Below are 17452 nucleotides of genomic sequence, written 5' to 3' on the forward strand. Positions count from 1 at the left end.
TAATCACGTCATTTGCATAAGTTAATAAACACGCTCTGCACAACCCCCCTGGGCTGTCTCTTCCTCATTTATTTATTTATTGATTGATTGATTGATTTGTCTGTCTGTTTATGTGATGTGCTCCCTGTGGTGCCCACACACAGATCCATGGGGGGCTCCCCGCTGCTGGCCCCGTTACTGCAGCCCCCCCAGCCCCACAGCCCCCGGGGGTCACTCAGAGGGGTGCTGGGGTCCAGCCCAGGCTGGGAACAGGCACGGGTACAGGTACGGGCACGTTCACGTCACGGCCCCGGCGCTGCAGCTCCGCCATCTCCTGCATCTCCTTGGCGCTGGCCGCCGGGGTCTGCACCTCGAAGGTGAGCTCGAAGCGGCTGTAGTCCACGCGGAAGGCGCCCTTCTCCAGCCACATGCAGGGCTCGAAGCGGTACCCCCACAGGATCTCATCCTCGGTGTAGGAGGTGCGGGCCTGGCACGTCATCCCTGCAAGGGAACATCCCAGGGGAGGCTCGGATGTGCCCCTGAGGGCTGCAACACCGCAGGATGCACGTCCCTACACCCACACCCTCAGCGATGTCCTCACAGTGAAGCAAGATGGGGACAGCAGGGCCCAGGCCCTCCAGAAGTACCCGGAGATGGGCTCCTGCAGCCCCCCGTGGTCCCCACCCCTTGTACCCGCTTCCCCCTGAGCTCTGCCTGTGGCACCGGGCACCAGGCCGGCATCCCGACAGCAGCCAGCTTGTGTGGGGCTGGATGGAACCACCCCAAGCCCTGTCACTCACCTGTGGCCTCCACGATGCCCTCGAGGATGATGATGATCTCAAACTGCTCCCTCCTCAGCGACTCCGCCGACATGTCCCAGAAGGGGCTGCGCTGGTTGATAACGTGGCAGATGATCTGAGGCTCCACCAGGAACAGCCTGTCCTCCCCGGTGTCGTAGCCCAGGTTCAGCTCCGACTGCTCCAAGGGGATGAACTCCCCTTCTTTGGTCTGCCTGGATTTGATCAGTTTGGCTCTTATTTTTGCATCCACCATGTGGCTCTCCCGCAGGTCCCCGATGCGGAACATCAGGCAGAGCTTCTCGTCTCGGTGGGAGATGACGCAGTTTTTGCTGAAGATTAAGGTCTGGGCACGCTTCTTGGGCCTGGAGATCTTGACGAACATGCATCCCACCATCAGGGCATCGATCATGGACCCAATGATGGACTGTGCCATCAGCAGGATGACGCCCTCGGCACAGTTGGCTGTCACGATCCTGGAGCCGTAGCCAATGGTCCTCTGACTTTCCACAGAGAAGAGTAAGGCAGATATGAAATTGTCCACGTTCTCGATGCATGCCTTCCACTCTGGATCGCCGATGTGGTCGATGTCGCCCCTCAGCCACGCGTCGAAGAAATAGATGGTGCCAAAGGCAACCCAGGTGACAATATAGCACATCATGAACACGAAGAGGAACCAGCGGTACTTGAGGTCCACGATAGTGGTGAAAATGTCTGAGAGGAACCTCTTCTTCTCCTGGATGTTGCCCAGGTTCACCTGGCACTTGCCTACTTTGGTGACGTAGCGCTGCCTCTGCTGCTTGCTTGCCAGGCCAAGCGGCCGCTCGTCCTCCATCAGCTTGCAGCGCCGCGTCTGCAGCCTCTCCGCAGAGGGGATGGAGACGATGCTCCGGGTGGGCGTTTTGCTCTGCATGGGGCTGGGGATGGTGGGCACGCTGCGTGTGTGCCGCGGGTACCAGCGGGAGGAGACATCCCGTGGCACGGGCAGCGGGTCCTGGCGCGACGTGCGGCGGTGCTTGGGCAGGTCAATGGTGCTGATGGAGATGCTGGGCCAGCGCCCGATGGGTACCATGTCCTCTGAGTCTGCTCGTCTCTGAAGCAGAGCCGGCTCGCCAGGGATATCAGTGCTGTAGGGCGGGTGGAGATCGTTTGGGACTAGGACCCTTTTCTCAGCAGCGTTGGTGGCCTCTTGCTGGTGGCCGTCATCCGCCAGGAGCGCAGGGGTGGCTGGGCCTTCGGGCTGCAAGGGGAAAGGGGCCAGTCCGTGTTAAATCACCCTCTTCATCCTCTACGCTCCAGGCACTGAACCTCACGTGCCTGGGATCCTCTGCACCACACGCAGGACAGCGGGGACCTGCAGGCTGCGGGTGCTTTGCAGCCCTACCTTCTGGGGGAAGGTGCCGTAGCGGCTGGTGTCGGTGGGTGGCCGCGGCAGGTAGGCCAGCATGTGCCTGGCCGTGGGTGCCTGTGCGGGTGGGATGGAGTTCCTGCGGCCCCGGGACTCCTCACGGAGCAGCCAGCAGCCACCCACACCGTTGTGGGTGCAGAGGCTGCGCTCCCACTGCGGCTCCGTACCGCTGCCGGTGGCGGTCAGCACGGCAGCCATGGCACAGGGCGCTGCGGGAACAGAAGGGCAGCGTCAGGTTGGGTGTGGGGTGCACGGGCAGCAGGCTGGGCGGGGGGGGCAAAATTTGGGGTTAAACACCGGTGCGTCCTGCCATCCCGCCAGCAGCCTCCCAGGGCTGTAGCAGGTGAGGGATGTTCACGCGGTCACCACGAGGGGACAGCCCCATGCAGGGCTGGTGGCGTGGCACAAACCCTGCAGGCTGCAGCCCGTGAGCCCCCTGCCTGCAAAGAGCTCCAGGGAACTCCCAGAGGAAGCAGGTCATTAATCCCGGTCCTGCCTGCACCGTAATCCTGTTAGCTGCATTTCCGCAGCGGCTTCGGCACGGTCCTGCTGCCACTGAGCTGCGGGTGCTCGGCTGCGGTGGGGATGCCCCAATCTGTGTGGGTATCCTGCAGCTGGCAGCGTGGCACGGCTGCTGCGTGCTTGCACCGCGGTGCCTTACGCTCAGGGCAGCTGCTGTGGCTGGAAGAGCATCGAGCACACCCCAAGGGCTGCTGCTGGGGGCCCAGGCCCTGGGAACCCCCATCTCCTGCTGATGCCCCCGCCCAGGTGATGGAGCTGAGCTGGACCGGGGGAGGCAGCAGATGGCTAAGCCAATTACCTGCCCTAATTGCATTGCACCACGCGGGGATGGAGGTGGCTCCTTGCTCTGAGCCACTTGAGCAACCCCAGCAGCAGGCACAGGTGGTTCCAGGCCCTGGGAAGTTGCTGCGAGGCTGTTCAGTGACAAAATTTGGGATCGGGAAGGAGCTGGGGACAGGAGCAGGGAGGTGGTGCGGGGTACCTGACCGATGGAGCCCCCTCCCCGTCAGCAGGCTGCAGCCTCGCGGTGCTCACAGCAGAACCTGCCCCAGCTCAGCTCCAGGTGCTTTTCCCCCCTGGGGACGGGCCAGGGGCCCTGCTGCCTCATCCAACATCCTCTGCCTCAGCCGCTTGGTCCTTGCGTGGGCGATCCGGTCGTCTGTCAAGCAGGACTGGGGCTCAGACGCTCGGGTCTTGCAGCAGCTGGGGAGAGAAGTTACAAACAAAGAAATTCTGCAGTAGGGTGATCCTGCTGCAGGCCATACGCACTCCGGGCAGTCCCCAGCCTCCATGCAGAAACCCCATCCCGGCTGTCCTTGCTGGGCAGCCACGTGTGGTGGGCGAGCTGCACACCCCACGGCTTCACCGCTCCCCACCCGTGTCCGCTGTGGGGGAGCCAGAAGCCCTGCGAGCAGAGGAATATTTACAACAAACACGGGTAAAGAGGAGGGAAAGTGAAAAACAATTATGATTCAGCACACATCCCCGCTGCGCCGGGCTGCAACAATTGGGCTAACAAGCTTTGAGGTGAGTGCTTTCTCTCAGGAATAATCATCTGCCTTAATTATTTTCTTCCTCGGGGCAGCAGTGGCCAGCTGAGAGCTGACATCTGGCCTCTGGGTGCCCGTGGTGTGGGGCTGGGATCAGTTCCTCTGCTCTTCTGCCTTCCTCTGCAGCAGGAAAAGCAGGAGCTGCAGCTGCAGAAGCCTACGGGTTTGGAGAGCACAGCTCCCACAGGCACAGTGGCAGCAGACCTGTAGCAAGACACTTTGTAAAGTCAGGAAATTCAGAAAATATTAAACTCCTTTATTTTGAGACGTTTTCCCTTGATGTGCTACAGCAAACGCTCCTGCCAATTCATTATGTTCAGAGATTTTTTTCCCAAACCAAACGTAATTCCTTTAACAGCCACCACTGTCCTGCAGGAGGTCGCGTTCCTGGAAATCCTGGCGGCGAGGCAGGGTGGCTCTGACCCATGAGGCCAGGAGCCCTGAGCTGCCAGGGCACTGGGTTCTGTGCATCCTTTGAGCATCACCCGCTTTGAGAAGTGCTCACAGAGTCCTTGGGTGCTGTGCTCTGGCTTTTGCTGTGCCTCTGCCCTGCCACCTCCTGCCACCATCCCACGGCTGCTGCCCCAGCCCGCACACCACAGACACACGCCCCAGCTTGCAAACACTCAGGACAAACCAAAACAGAGGGATGGCCTTGCAGACACCCTCAACATCACACTCCCACCCCGTCCCTTCCCCTCTCCTCTTCAGGACAGTGGCTGGGAGCCCCCTGCTCACGCAGACCTGCAGCCCTCGGTGCACCTACCGCATCTCCAGGCACCGTGCCCGCCGGGCAGGAGCGGGCATGGCCGGCAGAGCTCAGCCTCTGCCCACACCTACAGCTGCTCTCGGGCCACCCCAGCGCTGTCCCGTCTGCCCTCAGGCATCTTCCAACCGGTTCTGGAGGAAAATCCTCTCCTGGCTGTGCCGCACAGCTTATGGGAGGGAAGGGGAGCTTGGCGGCGTCCTCCAATCCTGCTCCACGAGAAGAAGGTCACCCATTAATCTCCCTCAATGACAGGCAGAAATACCTCAAGTTGATTTAATCGGGAGGGCTGTGGCAAGAAGCAGATGCACTGCGGGGGCTCGGGGGGCTGGCAGTGGGGCAGGGCCTTCCCTTTGCCCCTGCCACAACCTCCCAGCGTGGAGCAGGGCTGGGTTTCGGGCCAGGAGCACCAGCTCGTGACCTCTGCTCTCCGTGACGAGCGAGGTGCAGGGGCAGAGAGATCCGAAACCTGGGGCTGGAGGCAAGGAGAAACCACGGCCCCTTCCCTCGTGAGGTGCCCACGTCTGGGGAATGGAGCCCTGAGGAGCGCAGCCCCACACAGCAGCACCTCCTGACCTCCAGGACGGGGATAACGCACCCGGAGGGCTCATCCCTCACAGAGGATGCCCCCGTGGCGTATTTCAAGTGGGTTAAAAATAGCAGAGGCAGCACAGAGGTTATAAATAACCGCTCAGCCCCAGCCTCACGCGTCCCAGCGTCACCGATACAGCCAGGTTAAGGCTCCACAACTTGCACTGGGAGTTAACCGTGACTGCAGGCCTCAGCTCACCCCACCTCACACAGGCAGCAGCTCCGGCCCTGCCTGGGGAGGAAACGAGGGACGGCCGGGCCGAGCATGTCCCCTGTCCCCATCCCCTGTCCCCTGCGTGACTGGCGGTGGCCTGCACAGCAGGGCTCCGGGGCAAATACCGGCCCCAGACATTGCCTGGAGGCGGCCTGCAACCGGCAGGACCGCAGGGATGTGGCCAGAGCCAGTGCCTGTGGGCAGGTCCTGGCTTACAGGGGGGTTTGGGACATCCAAATTTCCCCTGCACTTCAGCAAGGGGTCGGGAAGGGGGGCGAGAGGTGGGCAGAAAGCGCGGTGTGGTACGGAGGAGGCTGCCGAGCAGCCCTCAGTCAGCACCAAGCACTGGAAAGCAGGATGTGTACCCAAGGGCTGAAGGCACCCGGCCCTAGAGCAAACAGCTTCTGGTGACCCTGTGTTTTGTTTTTTTTATTGAACAGTCTCCCCTCTTTCACCTGGGTTCTGTTCCAGGAAATTGGCAGAGGCTCGGGGCCGGAGGGAGGCAGGTCCTATGGCCATGGCCTCTGCTGGGGGGCACGGGGCCAGAGCCCCTTGTGTCCCAGCTGCACGGGCACAGTGCCCAGCACCGGGATCCTGGCCCCAGCAGCACCGACCCCGCTGCTGTGATGAGGAAGGAGCAGTAATTTACCAGCCTTGCCCCCTAATATCCTTCTTGGTAACAAAGAGGACAGATGAATGAGAGATTAGTCAACTAATCTCCCAATGAAGATGAATCTCAAAGCCGGACCTTGTATCCCATTTGTGGGGCTGGGCACGCAGGAACAGATGGGAAATGAGTGTCAACAGAAAATTAGGATTTTCCTTATGAAGTGGTCTCTCCATTTTACTTTTTCCCTATCTTTTTTTACAGCAAGGTCTTTTCTCTCAGTCACAACAGGTCCTCTTCTTCCAAAGTGACATCTCAGCCCTACCTCCGTGTCCCAGCTCCCCTGACACTTCACTGCAGATAACCCCAGTGACCGGACGACGCTGCTCTGAGGACAACTGTTTGCGAAGCACTTTCTGAGGATGCGAAGCACCGCAGCGAGGGTAAAGTTCAGTCCTGGTGCAGCACAGAGACTTCCAGGACCAACACCTCTGCCTCCCAGAGCGAGGCAGGACGTCACCGTGCTCAGCTCACGCTGTGATGTGTGGGTCCCACAGCACCTGCATGATGTGGGGCTGCTCAGCCCAGCTTCCCAGTCACCCCCATCGGGACAGAGCTGCCTCTGTGGAAGTCCCAGTCCTCCACTGAGCTCCCGGGCAGCTCTCAAGACCTCCCTGGGCATTTATTTAAGGACAGCAGGAGGGTTGATGACTTAAATCTTCTTGAGAGAGCTCCATGCTGCAGCCACCAGGAGGGGAGAGGTGCTCTCCTCCAGGCACCCCGTCCCCTGCAGCAGCCGCCAGCTCCTCTCCCCTCCCAGCCAGGGCCGGAGCTGCTGCTTGCCGGGAGCTGCTCTCTGCCAAGACTCTCACTTCAGGGTTCCTGAGGCTCAGAGGATTTGCATGCTTTTACTTAACCCTCCTGTGTATGGACAGCACGGCAAGGCAGGACCACTGCAGCCCGTGAGCCAGGTTTGCCCTGAAGAAGCACTGCCCACACGCAGAGATACAAAACCACCATCCCTGGGGACACCTGGGGATGTCCTCTCCGAAGAAGCTGCCAGCCCAGAGCATCCACCCCTGGCCTGTCCCCAGCGGTGCAGGGACAGGACATCAGAACATGCAGGGAGCGGGGCTGCACGAGCACCAAGCGCTGCGTGAGCACCGGTGAGGGGAAAGTGGGGGGAGAGGGAAAGGAGCATGGGGTCGGTGCTTGGCTTTCCAGAACGGCTTTGCTCCCTGTTGGTTACCCAGTTTTTCCTGCCTAGCCAGCAGTGCCTTCTTTTAACGCAACAAAACCAACAAGACACAAAAAAATGATTGTGGCCACACCCAGGAATTAGAGGTATAAGCTTGAATTTCCCCCTATGCGACTCCGCTGAACGCCAGAAGCAAATCGCAGCGCTCCGTCTGCGGCTGTCAATGGAAACGGTGCATTCATGGAAACCCACACCATAAATGCACAGCTCCAAAAGTGTTAATACCAAAAGCTTCTGCTCACCTAAGCTTATCTCAGCCTCACCAGCGGAGCCGGCGCACAGCTTACAGACGCAGCGTGAGCATGGCGTGGAGCTGCAACACAAAGGTCCAACTGGGTGCAATGTTTCTCGCGCTCTTCGGGTGGGTCTCGTCCTGTGTCACCACTTTCGTGCCACTCTGGAAGAACCTCAACTTGGACTTAAACGAGCTGGAGATCTGGACCATGGGGCTCTGGCAGGTCTGCATAGTCCAGGAGGAGGGAGCGACAGAGTGCAAAGCCCACGACTCCTTCCTCGCTCTGCCGCTGGAGCTGCGTGTGTCCCGAATCCTCATGTGCCTCTCCAATGGGCTGGGGCTTCTCGGATTCCTCCTCGCCAGTTTGGGCTTGGACTGCTGGAAAACATGCGAAGGAAAACCTGATCTAAAGAAGTGGCTCCTTCTTGCTGGAGGGGCGGCTTTCGGCGTGTCAGGGATCACCACACTGGCGCCGGTCTCCTGGGTCGCCTATAACACGGTCCTCGAGTTTTGGGACGAAACCATTCCCAACATCGTCCCGCGTTGGGAATTCGGGGAGGCGATGTTCCTGGGGTGGTTTGCTGGATTCTTCCTTGCAGCAGGTGGGTTGCTTCTTATCTACACCACCTGCTTAAACAGGACTGAGACGCCGGCTGTGCCTTCAGCAGTCTGCCTGCAGCGCCCAGCGATGGAAGGTCCAGCTGGGACATCTCCGTGGGGTCACCGCTCACACCCCAAAGCTGCAGACCTGGTAATCTAAGACTTTGCAGCACTGTGTCCTGTGCAGCTCCTGGCTGTTCAAATTTCAGACAGTTCTTGCATTTTCCAGGATGATTTGCTAATTCCTAAGACAGTGTTGCAGCCTTTTTCCTTCCCATCTCTGTCTGCTTCACTTTTTTCTCCTTTTTTTTCAAAAGAGCAAAAGCTTTTTCTGCAACACTTGCAAACTAAACCTAGTACTGTAAGCCAAGAAGGCAAACACAGAGCAGTAAAGAGCACTTCATGTTTGTGGTTACATTTGCAGCCTACTCAGTGATTACGCTATTGCTAGCATTCCCTGGAAATCTCCCGTAGTCGGAAATGTGATCATTGTAACACCTATGTCCAGGCTGAAAAGCTCATTCCATGAATGTCCATTTCATTTTGATGTATTCAAAATAAATTATTTCAGTCACCACTGGTATGTTTCTGTGCTCTGAAAATACAACTGCACCTTACACAATGCACTGGGAAGGCTGGGGATGAAGGGGCTGATCTTTAAGGAGCAAGGCTGCAGTTTGAATGTATTTGCATCTAGAAAAAGCTTAGGTAAAAAAAGGATAGAAAAAAAAAAGAATAGAAAAAAAAAGGAGGGAAGGAAAACAAGAACGTGCTGATACAAAAAACCGTGCTCCAAAGGCAGAAAGCCCATGGCACTAACCTGGTCACTCACAGGCCTTCATTTAGGGAATTCTATAACTGAGCTGTCTACCTGTGAATAAAAAGGAAAAATGAGAGACCCTATTTTGTGGATCTTTTTAAAGATCTCTTCCGTGTTTTCTTGACTCAGCTATAAAAATAAGGTTTCCTTTATGCCTCTGTGCTACTGGCAATAGCACACATCACACTGAATTAACACCAAGAATCTTGACAGCAGGAAACCCACTGTTACGGTGCTATTTAAAAACTGATTTTACTGCTGGTTTAATCTTTTTACACTAGAAGCCATGGCTGCACGATCAAAAATAAAGGAAGCCCCCAACCAAAAGCAGCATTCTGCTGGGAATCAAAGTTCGCTTTTCTTCAAAAGTCCCGTTTTGAAATTTGCACTTTGCTCTGAGAGTAAAAGAAGTAGCACATGGGGAGAGGGAAAGAAAACAGACTATTCCTAGACGTTTTTCACACTACCTGGACTTAGGTCAAGGCAGAATATCACAGCCAGACCCAAGAAGGTATTTCAAGAAGTCTGAGCTTCCTGACCAGCTGCTGTCCTGGACGCATCCCTGCCCCAGCTGGTGCCCCCTGCGTGTGTGAGGAGCTCCCCTGGGGATTTGGGGTGTGCTTCCAGCTCCCACATCTTCACCCGTCTCTCTACACCGTTTGTGTTGATGGGCTTTAGATTCAGCTTTACATACATTGTCCAATCCTGGACACTATGCTAAAGAACATCATAAAAACACCCCACGGTTTGCAAAGAACATCCAAGGACTTGTGAAGTACTTTCCCTTTGGACCAGTTCTGTGATCTTCAATTCTCCATGAAAAGCCAGGCTTGCTGCTACCGATGCGATGTGCTGAGATATCCCTTCCCACAGCTGTGCGGGGAGAGGAGGGACCCAGCACTTCTGTTCACGCCACGTCCTCCGTAATGAAGATCAAGCACGGCCCAACAGAGGGGCCAGAGGGGGAGCATTCTTGGCTGAGAAACGAGCTTTTCAAAGAGTTACACAAACTGTTAGCTGCCCTCTGAAGGTCTGACAAACCCACAAAATAAAGAAACTCTATTTTGGCCATAACTCGTCACCCACACCCTTGGGAAATGAAAACATGGGGGAGGGAGAAAGATGACGACAAGACACTGAGCAAAGGTTTCTTCTAGCTTCAGGACACTCCTCCCCTGCAGGCATGACCCAAACTATCCGAACTTAATGGGCACCAAACTGCACTCTTGACAAGTCTTCATCAGCGCTTTTTTGAAGCAGGGTTTGGATATCCATTGGGATATGCATTTATTTTTGTGGCAACATGACAGAATAAAATCTCCCGAGCGTATGAATAGCTGGAATCTCCTAATTCAAGACTTCTCTGCCAGACCACATCCTGGTTGCCTGGACGTCAGAATGCCTTGGAATGACACAACAGCGTTGCAAAAGTTATCTTGAAATTATGAGTCACTTACTCTTTGTGCAGAGTGAATGCAGTTATTGACTATGTGGTGTCAAGACCCCAGGCTCTCTGTTTAAAATGCTGAATGCTTTTCACGCATTACAGTCAAACCCCAGACCACGAGCATACTAAGAAATAAAGTGAAGGCCTCATTGTTTCACAATGTCATCTCCATCTCAACAATGTGGAACACGAGGCTGAAAAGGCAGCAGCTCTGCCTCTAGGACAGCTCATTGATTTTAACAGCCTTGGCACACTTTTTGCACACAGATAGCTGGAGTTGCTACAGATAAGTGTTTTCATTTTATTCCAAAATAACTGGGAGAAGACGAGAGAAACCAAATCCCAACCACGTTATTCCTAAATAGCACGGAACACAAACTGACAGAGCAGTGGGACCTTGGTGACAATTTCATTCAAACATAGCTCTGCTAATTACAACACATTTTGTAATAGGAAGAAGTCCTACAAAAAATCTGTCTCTAATTTGTCAGAAGAAAACACCCCTGGGCATTTCTCTCTCCTCTTCCTAAGCTGCTGAAAATAATCTGCATTTTTTTCAGAGCAATAACAGCAGAAACAGGTAAGGACTCCATTATAGTGTAGAATCATGGTATCAGCTCAGTATGCAATTAAATGTTTCAATGCCCCAATTAATAATGAAAATACTCAGATTTTGGCTACAGGAAAACACTGATTTTTAACTCTTTTCTGATTCAATATGAATGAATTATTCCTGCTGCTTGCTTGGGAACGGCAGATTCCCTCTTGCACAGAAAAACACGAGTTAATGCAGGATGGCTTGCAATGGAAAAGGACTCAAAACAGATTTTCAGCTCTGAAAAATGAGACTTCAAGAGAAACCACTAGGTGCTGATAACAAACATAGGCACTTTCCCAGCACCATTTTGCAGGGAAATAAAATAAAAGGAGGGGAGATGTAACTCTCTGGAGCTTCATTAACTCCCACCTGTTTTCTGAGAAAGCCCTGCTCTCCCCGCTGCCAGCCACCCCCCCAGAACCACGTCCTGCTTGGGAGGGACCCCAGCTTGTGCCCCTGAACACCTGCCCCGTGCCCCTGGATGTGCCCCACAGACAGGCTGTTATCTCCAGACACAGCAGGGATCCAAGACGCACGTCCTTTAGCCCGTTTACAGCATGGCAGAATGTGAACCCTTGGTTACACGACTTAATCTCAAGCAGAAAGAGAGAACAGCTAGACAGAAAACCAGATAGTGAGGTAACTCAAAGTGCAGCTCAGCATGTCCCACCCTTATTTAACTAAAGGAGGCTCACTCGGTTGAATTACAACTTGTGTTCACATTACAGCAGGTGTTAGCTAACAAAACCATCAGGCACAAAGCAGACAAGCCACAAACACATGCTGTAAGCCACATTTAACCTCGGGGTATGACACGACCTGTCTACAAGTTAAAAGATGTTAAGCCACTGTTGCAGACTTTAATGAAATTCCTATCTTAAGAGACAGTTCTTGGATGCTGGTCGGTGATGAGCTGAAGCTGTCAAGTCTGAGGATCAAATGCAACTCTGTGGCCATAGCCTAACTAAACTCATCTATTTTTCTGTTAAAACGTGCAGAAGCCCCCCAGTGCTGTCCTGGCAGCAGGAGTCTGCCAGGTGGTGAGGATGCTACCAAGCAGTCTGCTGCCTTCACAGGAGACCTAAGATGAGATTACAGCGAGTACTCACACCATTCTGGCACCTCTGGAGCTTCATTAAGCTACACACATTTCCACGTTACTTTGCCAATGGATTTCTTTTTTCTTCTGCTTCTTTCTTCCTGCTGAAGCCAAGAGGAACCATAAGGCATAACAACAGAAGAAGAAAAAACACTGAAAAAAAAACAACCCACGCAGAGAGAGCTTTTTCATTCTAACATAGAACAAATGCTTTTATTGCACTTTTAGAAAACCTGCATAGTCCTAACAAACAGGCTTACCCTCTCCTCTTACAGCATTTGGTTTAAAAAACTGCCAGAGTTCAAACACAATTACAGGCTGCTCATGAAAGGAAATCCAAATGGGCTTGCTTTTTTTTTTTTTTTTTTAAAAGGAAAGTTAATTAAAAAATTTAAAAAAAATAAAAAGCTGATTCTAACCTTTACAGTTATCATCACTAATCCAGCACTGAAAATCCACCAGTGGTGAGAAGGAAGTTCACTTTCCAATCCAAGAGGGGAATACGCTTCAGGGGGTTTCTGTCCTTTAACCAGTCAGCTATCACTGTAGCACAAGCGTGGTGGAGGCAATCTTTACAGTTCTGTCCTTTCTCTTGTCACTGCCATTATTTGCTTTTGACTTTCTCAGAGGAGGAATCCTGCATATTTTCTTTTGCCAGTTAAAATACAAAAGGCAAATGCCTGTTTGACTTCACTGAAATATGCAGTTGCATGCATGACTGACCACATGATAGAGAGTGAGTGCCATTGTTCCTCTCAGCTTCCTAATCGCACAATTCAGACTTCTGCTAGCAGAAGCTTGGCAAGATCTGAATATATAATGTCTTGCAGCTAATAATTTAGGAAGATGTAAGTGTGTCTGACAGATTGACAGCTAATAGTTTTGCTCACTAGATGAGCCAATCTCTTCCTCTGCTATTGTCACAATCCCAGTGATATGTGCCTGCTGGACAGCGGAGAAAGTTGCCAAAACAAAACACACAACTCCTCATTTGGTCTTGGGAATATAAAGCAGATGGAATTGTCAGGTACCTGTTGGATCATATTAGTAACAGTGGCTCATGTCCTTTGCATGCTTACCTAACATATTATCTCAAAAGTGCAATATTGCTTTTTATTCATTTGTATTTACAAAGAACACAGGCCTGAATATGAATCACCAATTCTCTTCCCTCTCCCTTTTAAATGCTGCCTGATGGGAGGATGCTGTGAAGGCAGGTGGTTTATAGCACACCGTATCGGGGGGAAAGTCTGCCATCTATTTTACAGTCACAGTCGAGGCACCATGAATGGACTCCATCACGGCTGCAAAGCGGCTGCAGAGGTCGTACGGGGAGTTGGGCCGGATCTTCGGGGGCTCTTTCAGCACAATGACCTCCGCAGAGCAGTCGAGCAGCCTGGGAAGCAATTCGCCCAGCTTCATCTGCAGGTTTGCTGTCAAGGGGGAAGAGGATGAACTAGTCAATGGGACTGAAACAGTAAAAGACCAGACAGCAGAGGGTTTGAGGGCTCCAAGCTAAGAAACTATGATGAACCTTTCTGAGAACGATCACCCAAACCTGAGGAATGCCCAAACCTTACACACAGGGATGAGCAGCATCTGCTGACGCACTGGAGTCATTGCACCAGATGCTAGCCTGGATCTCACTCAGCACCCAAGTCCTGTCTCTTGTGTGGAGTCTATGCTGGGCTCCATAAAGAGGAGAGCTCTGCTGACACCTGGCTGTCTTGGGGCAGCACCAGATGCTACCAGGGTATCAGGTTTCCTCAGTTCAAGATGCTGCACTTGTTGAGAAGTCAGAAATAACTACGTGTTTCAAGGTGACTCTCAAACATTGGCTTTATACTGGAATGAATCAGAGCATTTCACAGCCTTCATCATCTTAGAGCTTCACAGGACAACCCATAGAGAAGACATTTTTCAGTTCATGGTAAATGACTGACCATACGAATGAGCTGACCACACAAACTCCAGCATGAGACTGTGCATTAAAGGACAGGCTCTTTCAGATGATGAAAGCCATCAGGACAGTGGTGACATTTGAACTACCTCACATGATCTGGACAGGAGGTGCAAGCAGCCTACTTTTGTTTTTTCATAACCTTTTAAGTAAAAGCTGTTACGACAAGCCCAAAAATGGGAAACTTGCCTATTAGCAGACATTGATACAAATTTATTCTTTACAACAGTATTTGGAGAATAAATCTGCATGTCTTTGCCTTATTTTCCTATGGAAAATTTGCCCTTTCCTAATGATAGAAAAAACCTGCAATGACTCCCCAAACCTTCATATATAGATAAAGGAGATTGAAACCAACATAATTCAATTGATGATACAAATACATTTATCCTTTCACAACCTCCATCAGAAATACCCAGACTTGCTACAACACTAATGCTGTTTTAAATGCCCTTCAGTTCCTTTCTAATTAAGATCTAGACACTGCCCTGACCACAGTGTGAAAAAGGTAATGCGGGCATTCATTCCCTACCGTCCATGTCTTCTTGTCCCAAATAGGAGCACCAGCGGTTTCGCATGACCTCAATGGCATCCAGATCTTCTTGGCAGATGTCACAGGTGCTCATGAGGTGCATGCAGGGGATGATCAGCTCATTCAGGATACTAATGCCCTCTGCCACACGAGCTTCTTCACAACTCACAAACAGAGATGCTGCCACCTCATTCAACTTCTAGGAGAGGAGGGAGAATCAGAGAGACTTAAACAGAACCAGGTGCTAGGTTTTGATGGAACAGCAACCTTTATCAAAGGAATCACACTACAGAAAACAAAAAATGTATGTGTTTAGATACATAGATGCAATTTGTTATATATGCATATAGCATATATATAGCTTATTTATAATTCTGATTTTAATATTTGCCTTTAACAAGATTCCTCAAAAATCACATCAAACCTTCTTTCGTTGAATTATTCTAGATTTCCATGCTACTGATGGTACTCAATAAGGGGCAGAAGCCACGGTAACAGGTGTAAGACAGAGTCACACTGGTCTTGGAAACCACAGAGCACAAACTAACAACAAATCTAATTTTTATACTGCTTTTTTCTTCCCACTGAAAAGGGCATCACCTTTTGTTCAGAAAGAGGAAGGCATCAATATCAGAAATAAATATTGTGAGGGAAGGAAGCTAACAGACAAAACCCAATACAACTACTGCTTTTTTGAAAAGTGCTGACTTAAAAACCCAATAGTAAGTTCAGCTGTACTGGAACATTCCCTGGAAAAAGCAGCATGTTAATGAGATGTGCTCCTGGAAGGGGATACGGTCCAATCCGATCCTTTGGGCAACGTGTACTGAGCAGTAAGTGAACTGCATCACAGAACAAAAAGAGCTGATGTTAACCAGGCTGCTTTTACCATTCCACAACCCTCCCCACATGAGTTGAGCGCACTTCATTACGCACCAAGAGACACTTTCTTCTGTACAAGGCAATCAGTGATTCATTCACTCCTCTGTTGGTTCCTTTCATCAGCAGAGCGGTGTTACTTTGGTAGGCATAGACCAGGTAGGTCAGGGACTCCTGGTACCTAGGAGAAGAGTGTCAGCTGTCCAGCCCATGTCTGTCGCTGTCACAAACTACAGTGTGGTCAATCATGTCAACTTGGGAAATATTTTCCATTTAGCTTGAACAGTAACTAACATCAGACCCAACAGGAAAACTAAAATTTCCTTGCCAAAGTATAAACAGATGCTTCTATGTCAAATTAAGTAATTTTTGCCCTGCGTTCCAAATGAGTACCTTATGAATAGCCCTTTAAAGTTTGTGTATAACTGGCCGAGACCATGAATGCCAACATTTTCTGCACTGCTCCAAGAACTTTGCACTTTGGGAGAACACTCACAGAAATGCAAAGGATAATATTTTCAGTTTGTTTATATATTTTGACCTTATAAAAACCCTGCTGAGAAAACAGAACAACTGCTGGATCCAACTTCTCAAAGAGTTGATAGAGAGATGTAAGTTCAGAGAATCTCTGACATACTCTTGCCCAGCCTCTTGTTCATTTGCCCACCTGAACTTGGCAGCTCATCACTGCCAGCCACCTCAGAAATCTGTTTCCATCCATGAATAACTCTAGCAGCTATTAATTTTTTTTCTGGATTGGAAAAATCACTTTTCAAAATACAAACCTTTCACAAAACAGCACAGTCTTTCTCCATACTGCGATAATTATGCAACTAAAACGTTAGGGAGAAAAAGAAGGCCCTTTAAAAAAAATCATAAGAGTCTAAAGAGCTCCAAAATGTGTTTAAACCAAGTATAATGCCAGTTCAAGACACTTAGATTTTAGTACAGGAGTCCAAAGGGCAGAAAAAGTGATGGCAAGCATTTCTGCAAACACATCTCTGGAAATAAGAACGTACAGCTCCACTGAGGGGAAGATTAGAGGACACTAAAGAACCTAAATAGTACCTCAGCATAACGTTTAAATTGATAACCAAGGTTGGCTCTGCATTGAAGAAAGGGCTACTAGCAAGTCAGAAAGTATATTCAAACACACAAAGTAAGCTTACTTTCTGTTCTGATACAGCTCCAACCCTGTAAGCAGGTAAACAGATACCTTGCGAAAAAGGCTATAGTCTTCATGCCATCTCTGTTGAGGAGGAGAAAGAAAGCAGAGTATCAGCTTCAGCTGTAACATGCACACCCAAGTTTTACATTCCTTCACAACTCAGAAGTATAGCAGACTTTACCCTTCAAAGAGATTAACATTCTTAAAAGCCATGCACTCAACATAATGATTTAGTCAACTGCATAAACATTCCTGAAAGCTCAGGAAATTTCCAGTGTACTCATTCTCTCTCATAGTTTCTGAAGATACAAATTTCAGATGAAACCAGTCATGGCTGTTACCTACAGGCATGCCAGCTACTGCTCTATGTGCTTACTCTGTTCTGTACCACATTCTCAGTTTCCCACATGCTGCTTTGGACAGCACGAGTTCTGACAGTGTGAAGGATCAATCAAAGGTGGCATTTCAGTCCCTTACCTTATACTCCTCCATATCGACCTCGTCAGGACCGATTTCTCTCAGCTTAGCTCGTGCTACCTTCATAATGCTAATTGACCTGCTCCGTATAAGCAGAGATGAGAAAGTCAGAAGAATGGCCCCAGCTGCTTCCAGATGAGAAAAACTTCATCTTGGAATCCACAGCACAAACCTTTCATCGTAGCTGAGGTTTTTATCTGCAAACTGTTCGAGAAGGGTCCGTTCCACAACCTGTTTGGGAGCATTGTTTTGCAGGAAGTAAACGAGCACATGTTGCAACCGGGCATCGTTCTGAGGGGTGGGGGTCTCTTTGGAAAGGAGATAGAGCCTGGAGTATTCTTCATGGAATGCCTGCCAATGAAACACAGGTACTGAAACGCCCACGCTTCTGACTGCCTGAATTCTACAGGAGCCAATACAGAGCTTAAATGTGTCCTACAATGATG

General features: G+C 51.0%; 3 protein-coding genes across 8 annotated transcripts in view; 1 reads left to right on the forward strand and 2 right to left on the reverse strand.

Annotated features, from left to right (window-relative positions):
* Positions 1–59: 59 nt before the first annotated feature.
* On the reverse strand, positions 60–5326 carry LOC101802711 (G protein-activated inward rectifier potassium channel 4). The gene is made up of 5 exons (XM_038167639.2): positions 4522–5326; positions 3188–3408; positions 2161–2393; positions 780–2016; positions 60–480 (listed from the first exon to the last, which is right to left on the reverse strand). The coding sequence occupies exons 3-5, from the start codon at positions 2380–2382 to the stop codon at positions 215–217; spliced, it is 1725 nt and encodes a 574-aa protein (XP_038023567.2). The 5' UTR covers positions 2383–2393; positions 3188–3408; positions 4522–5326; the 3' UTR covers positions 60–214.
* Positions 5327–5416: 90 nt separating this feature from the next.
* CLDN25 (claudin 25) lies at positions 5417–10611 on the forward strand. Its single transcript, XM_021279157.4, has one exon. It carries the CDS (start codon positions 7494–7496, stop codon positions 8184–8186), a length of 693 nt encoding a protein of 230 aa, XP_021134832.4. The 5' UTR covers positions 5417–7493; the 3' UTR covers positions 8187–10611.
* A 1561-nt stretch (positions 10612–12172) lies between these two features.
* Positions 12173–17452, reverse strand: part of USP28 (ubiquitin specific peptidase 28) — a 31172-nt gene continuing 25892 nt past the window's right edge. For all 6 annotated transcript variants that reach the window (XM_072027652.1, XM_072027654.1, XM_072027653.1 and 3 more), the window contains 6 exons: positions 17179–17357; positions 17007–17085; positions 16531–16610; positions 15419–15542; positions 14483–14681; positions 12173–13423 (listed from right to left, as the gene is read on the reverse strand). In XM_072027652.1, coding sequence (XP_071883753.1) covers positions 13248–13423; positions 14483–14681; positions 15419–15542; positions 16531–16610; positions 17007–17085; positions 17179–17357 — 837 coding nt within the window. In that variant the 3' untranslated portion in view covers positions 12173–13247. The remainder of the gene's footprint in view (positions 13424–14482; positions 14682–15418; positions 15543–16530; positions 16611–17006; positions 17086–17178; positions 17358–17452) is intronic.

Source organism: Anas platyrhynchos, chromosome 25 (genome assembly GCF_047663525.1).
Source record: "Anas platyrhynchos isolate ZD024472 breed Pekin duck chromosome 25, IASCAAS_PekinDuck_T2T, whole genome shotgun sequence".
NCBI lineage: Eukaryota > Metazoa > Chordata > Aves > Anseriformes > Anatidae > Anas > Anas platyrhynchos.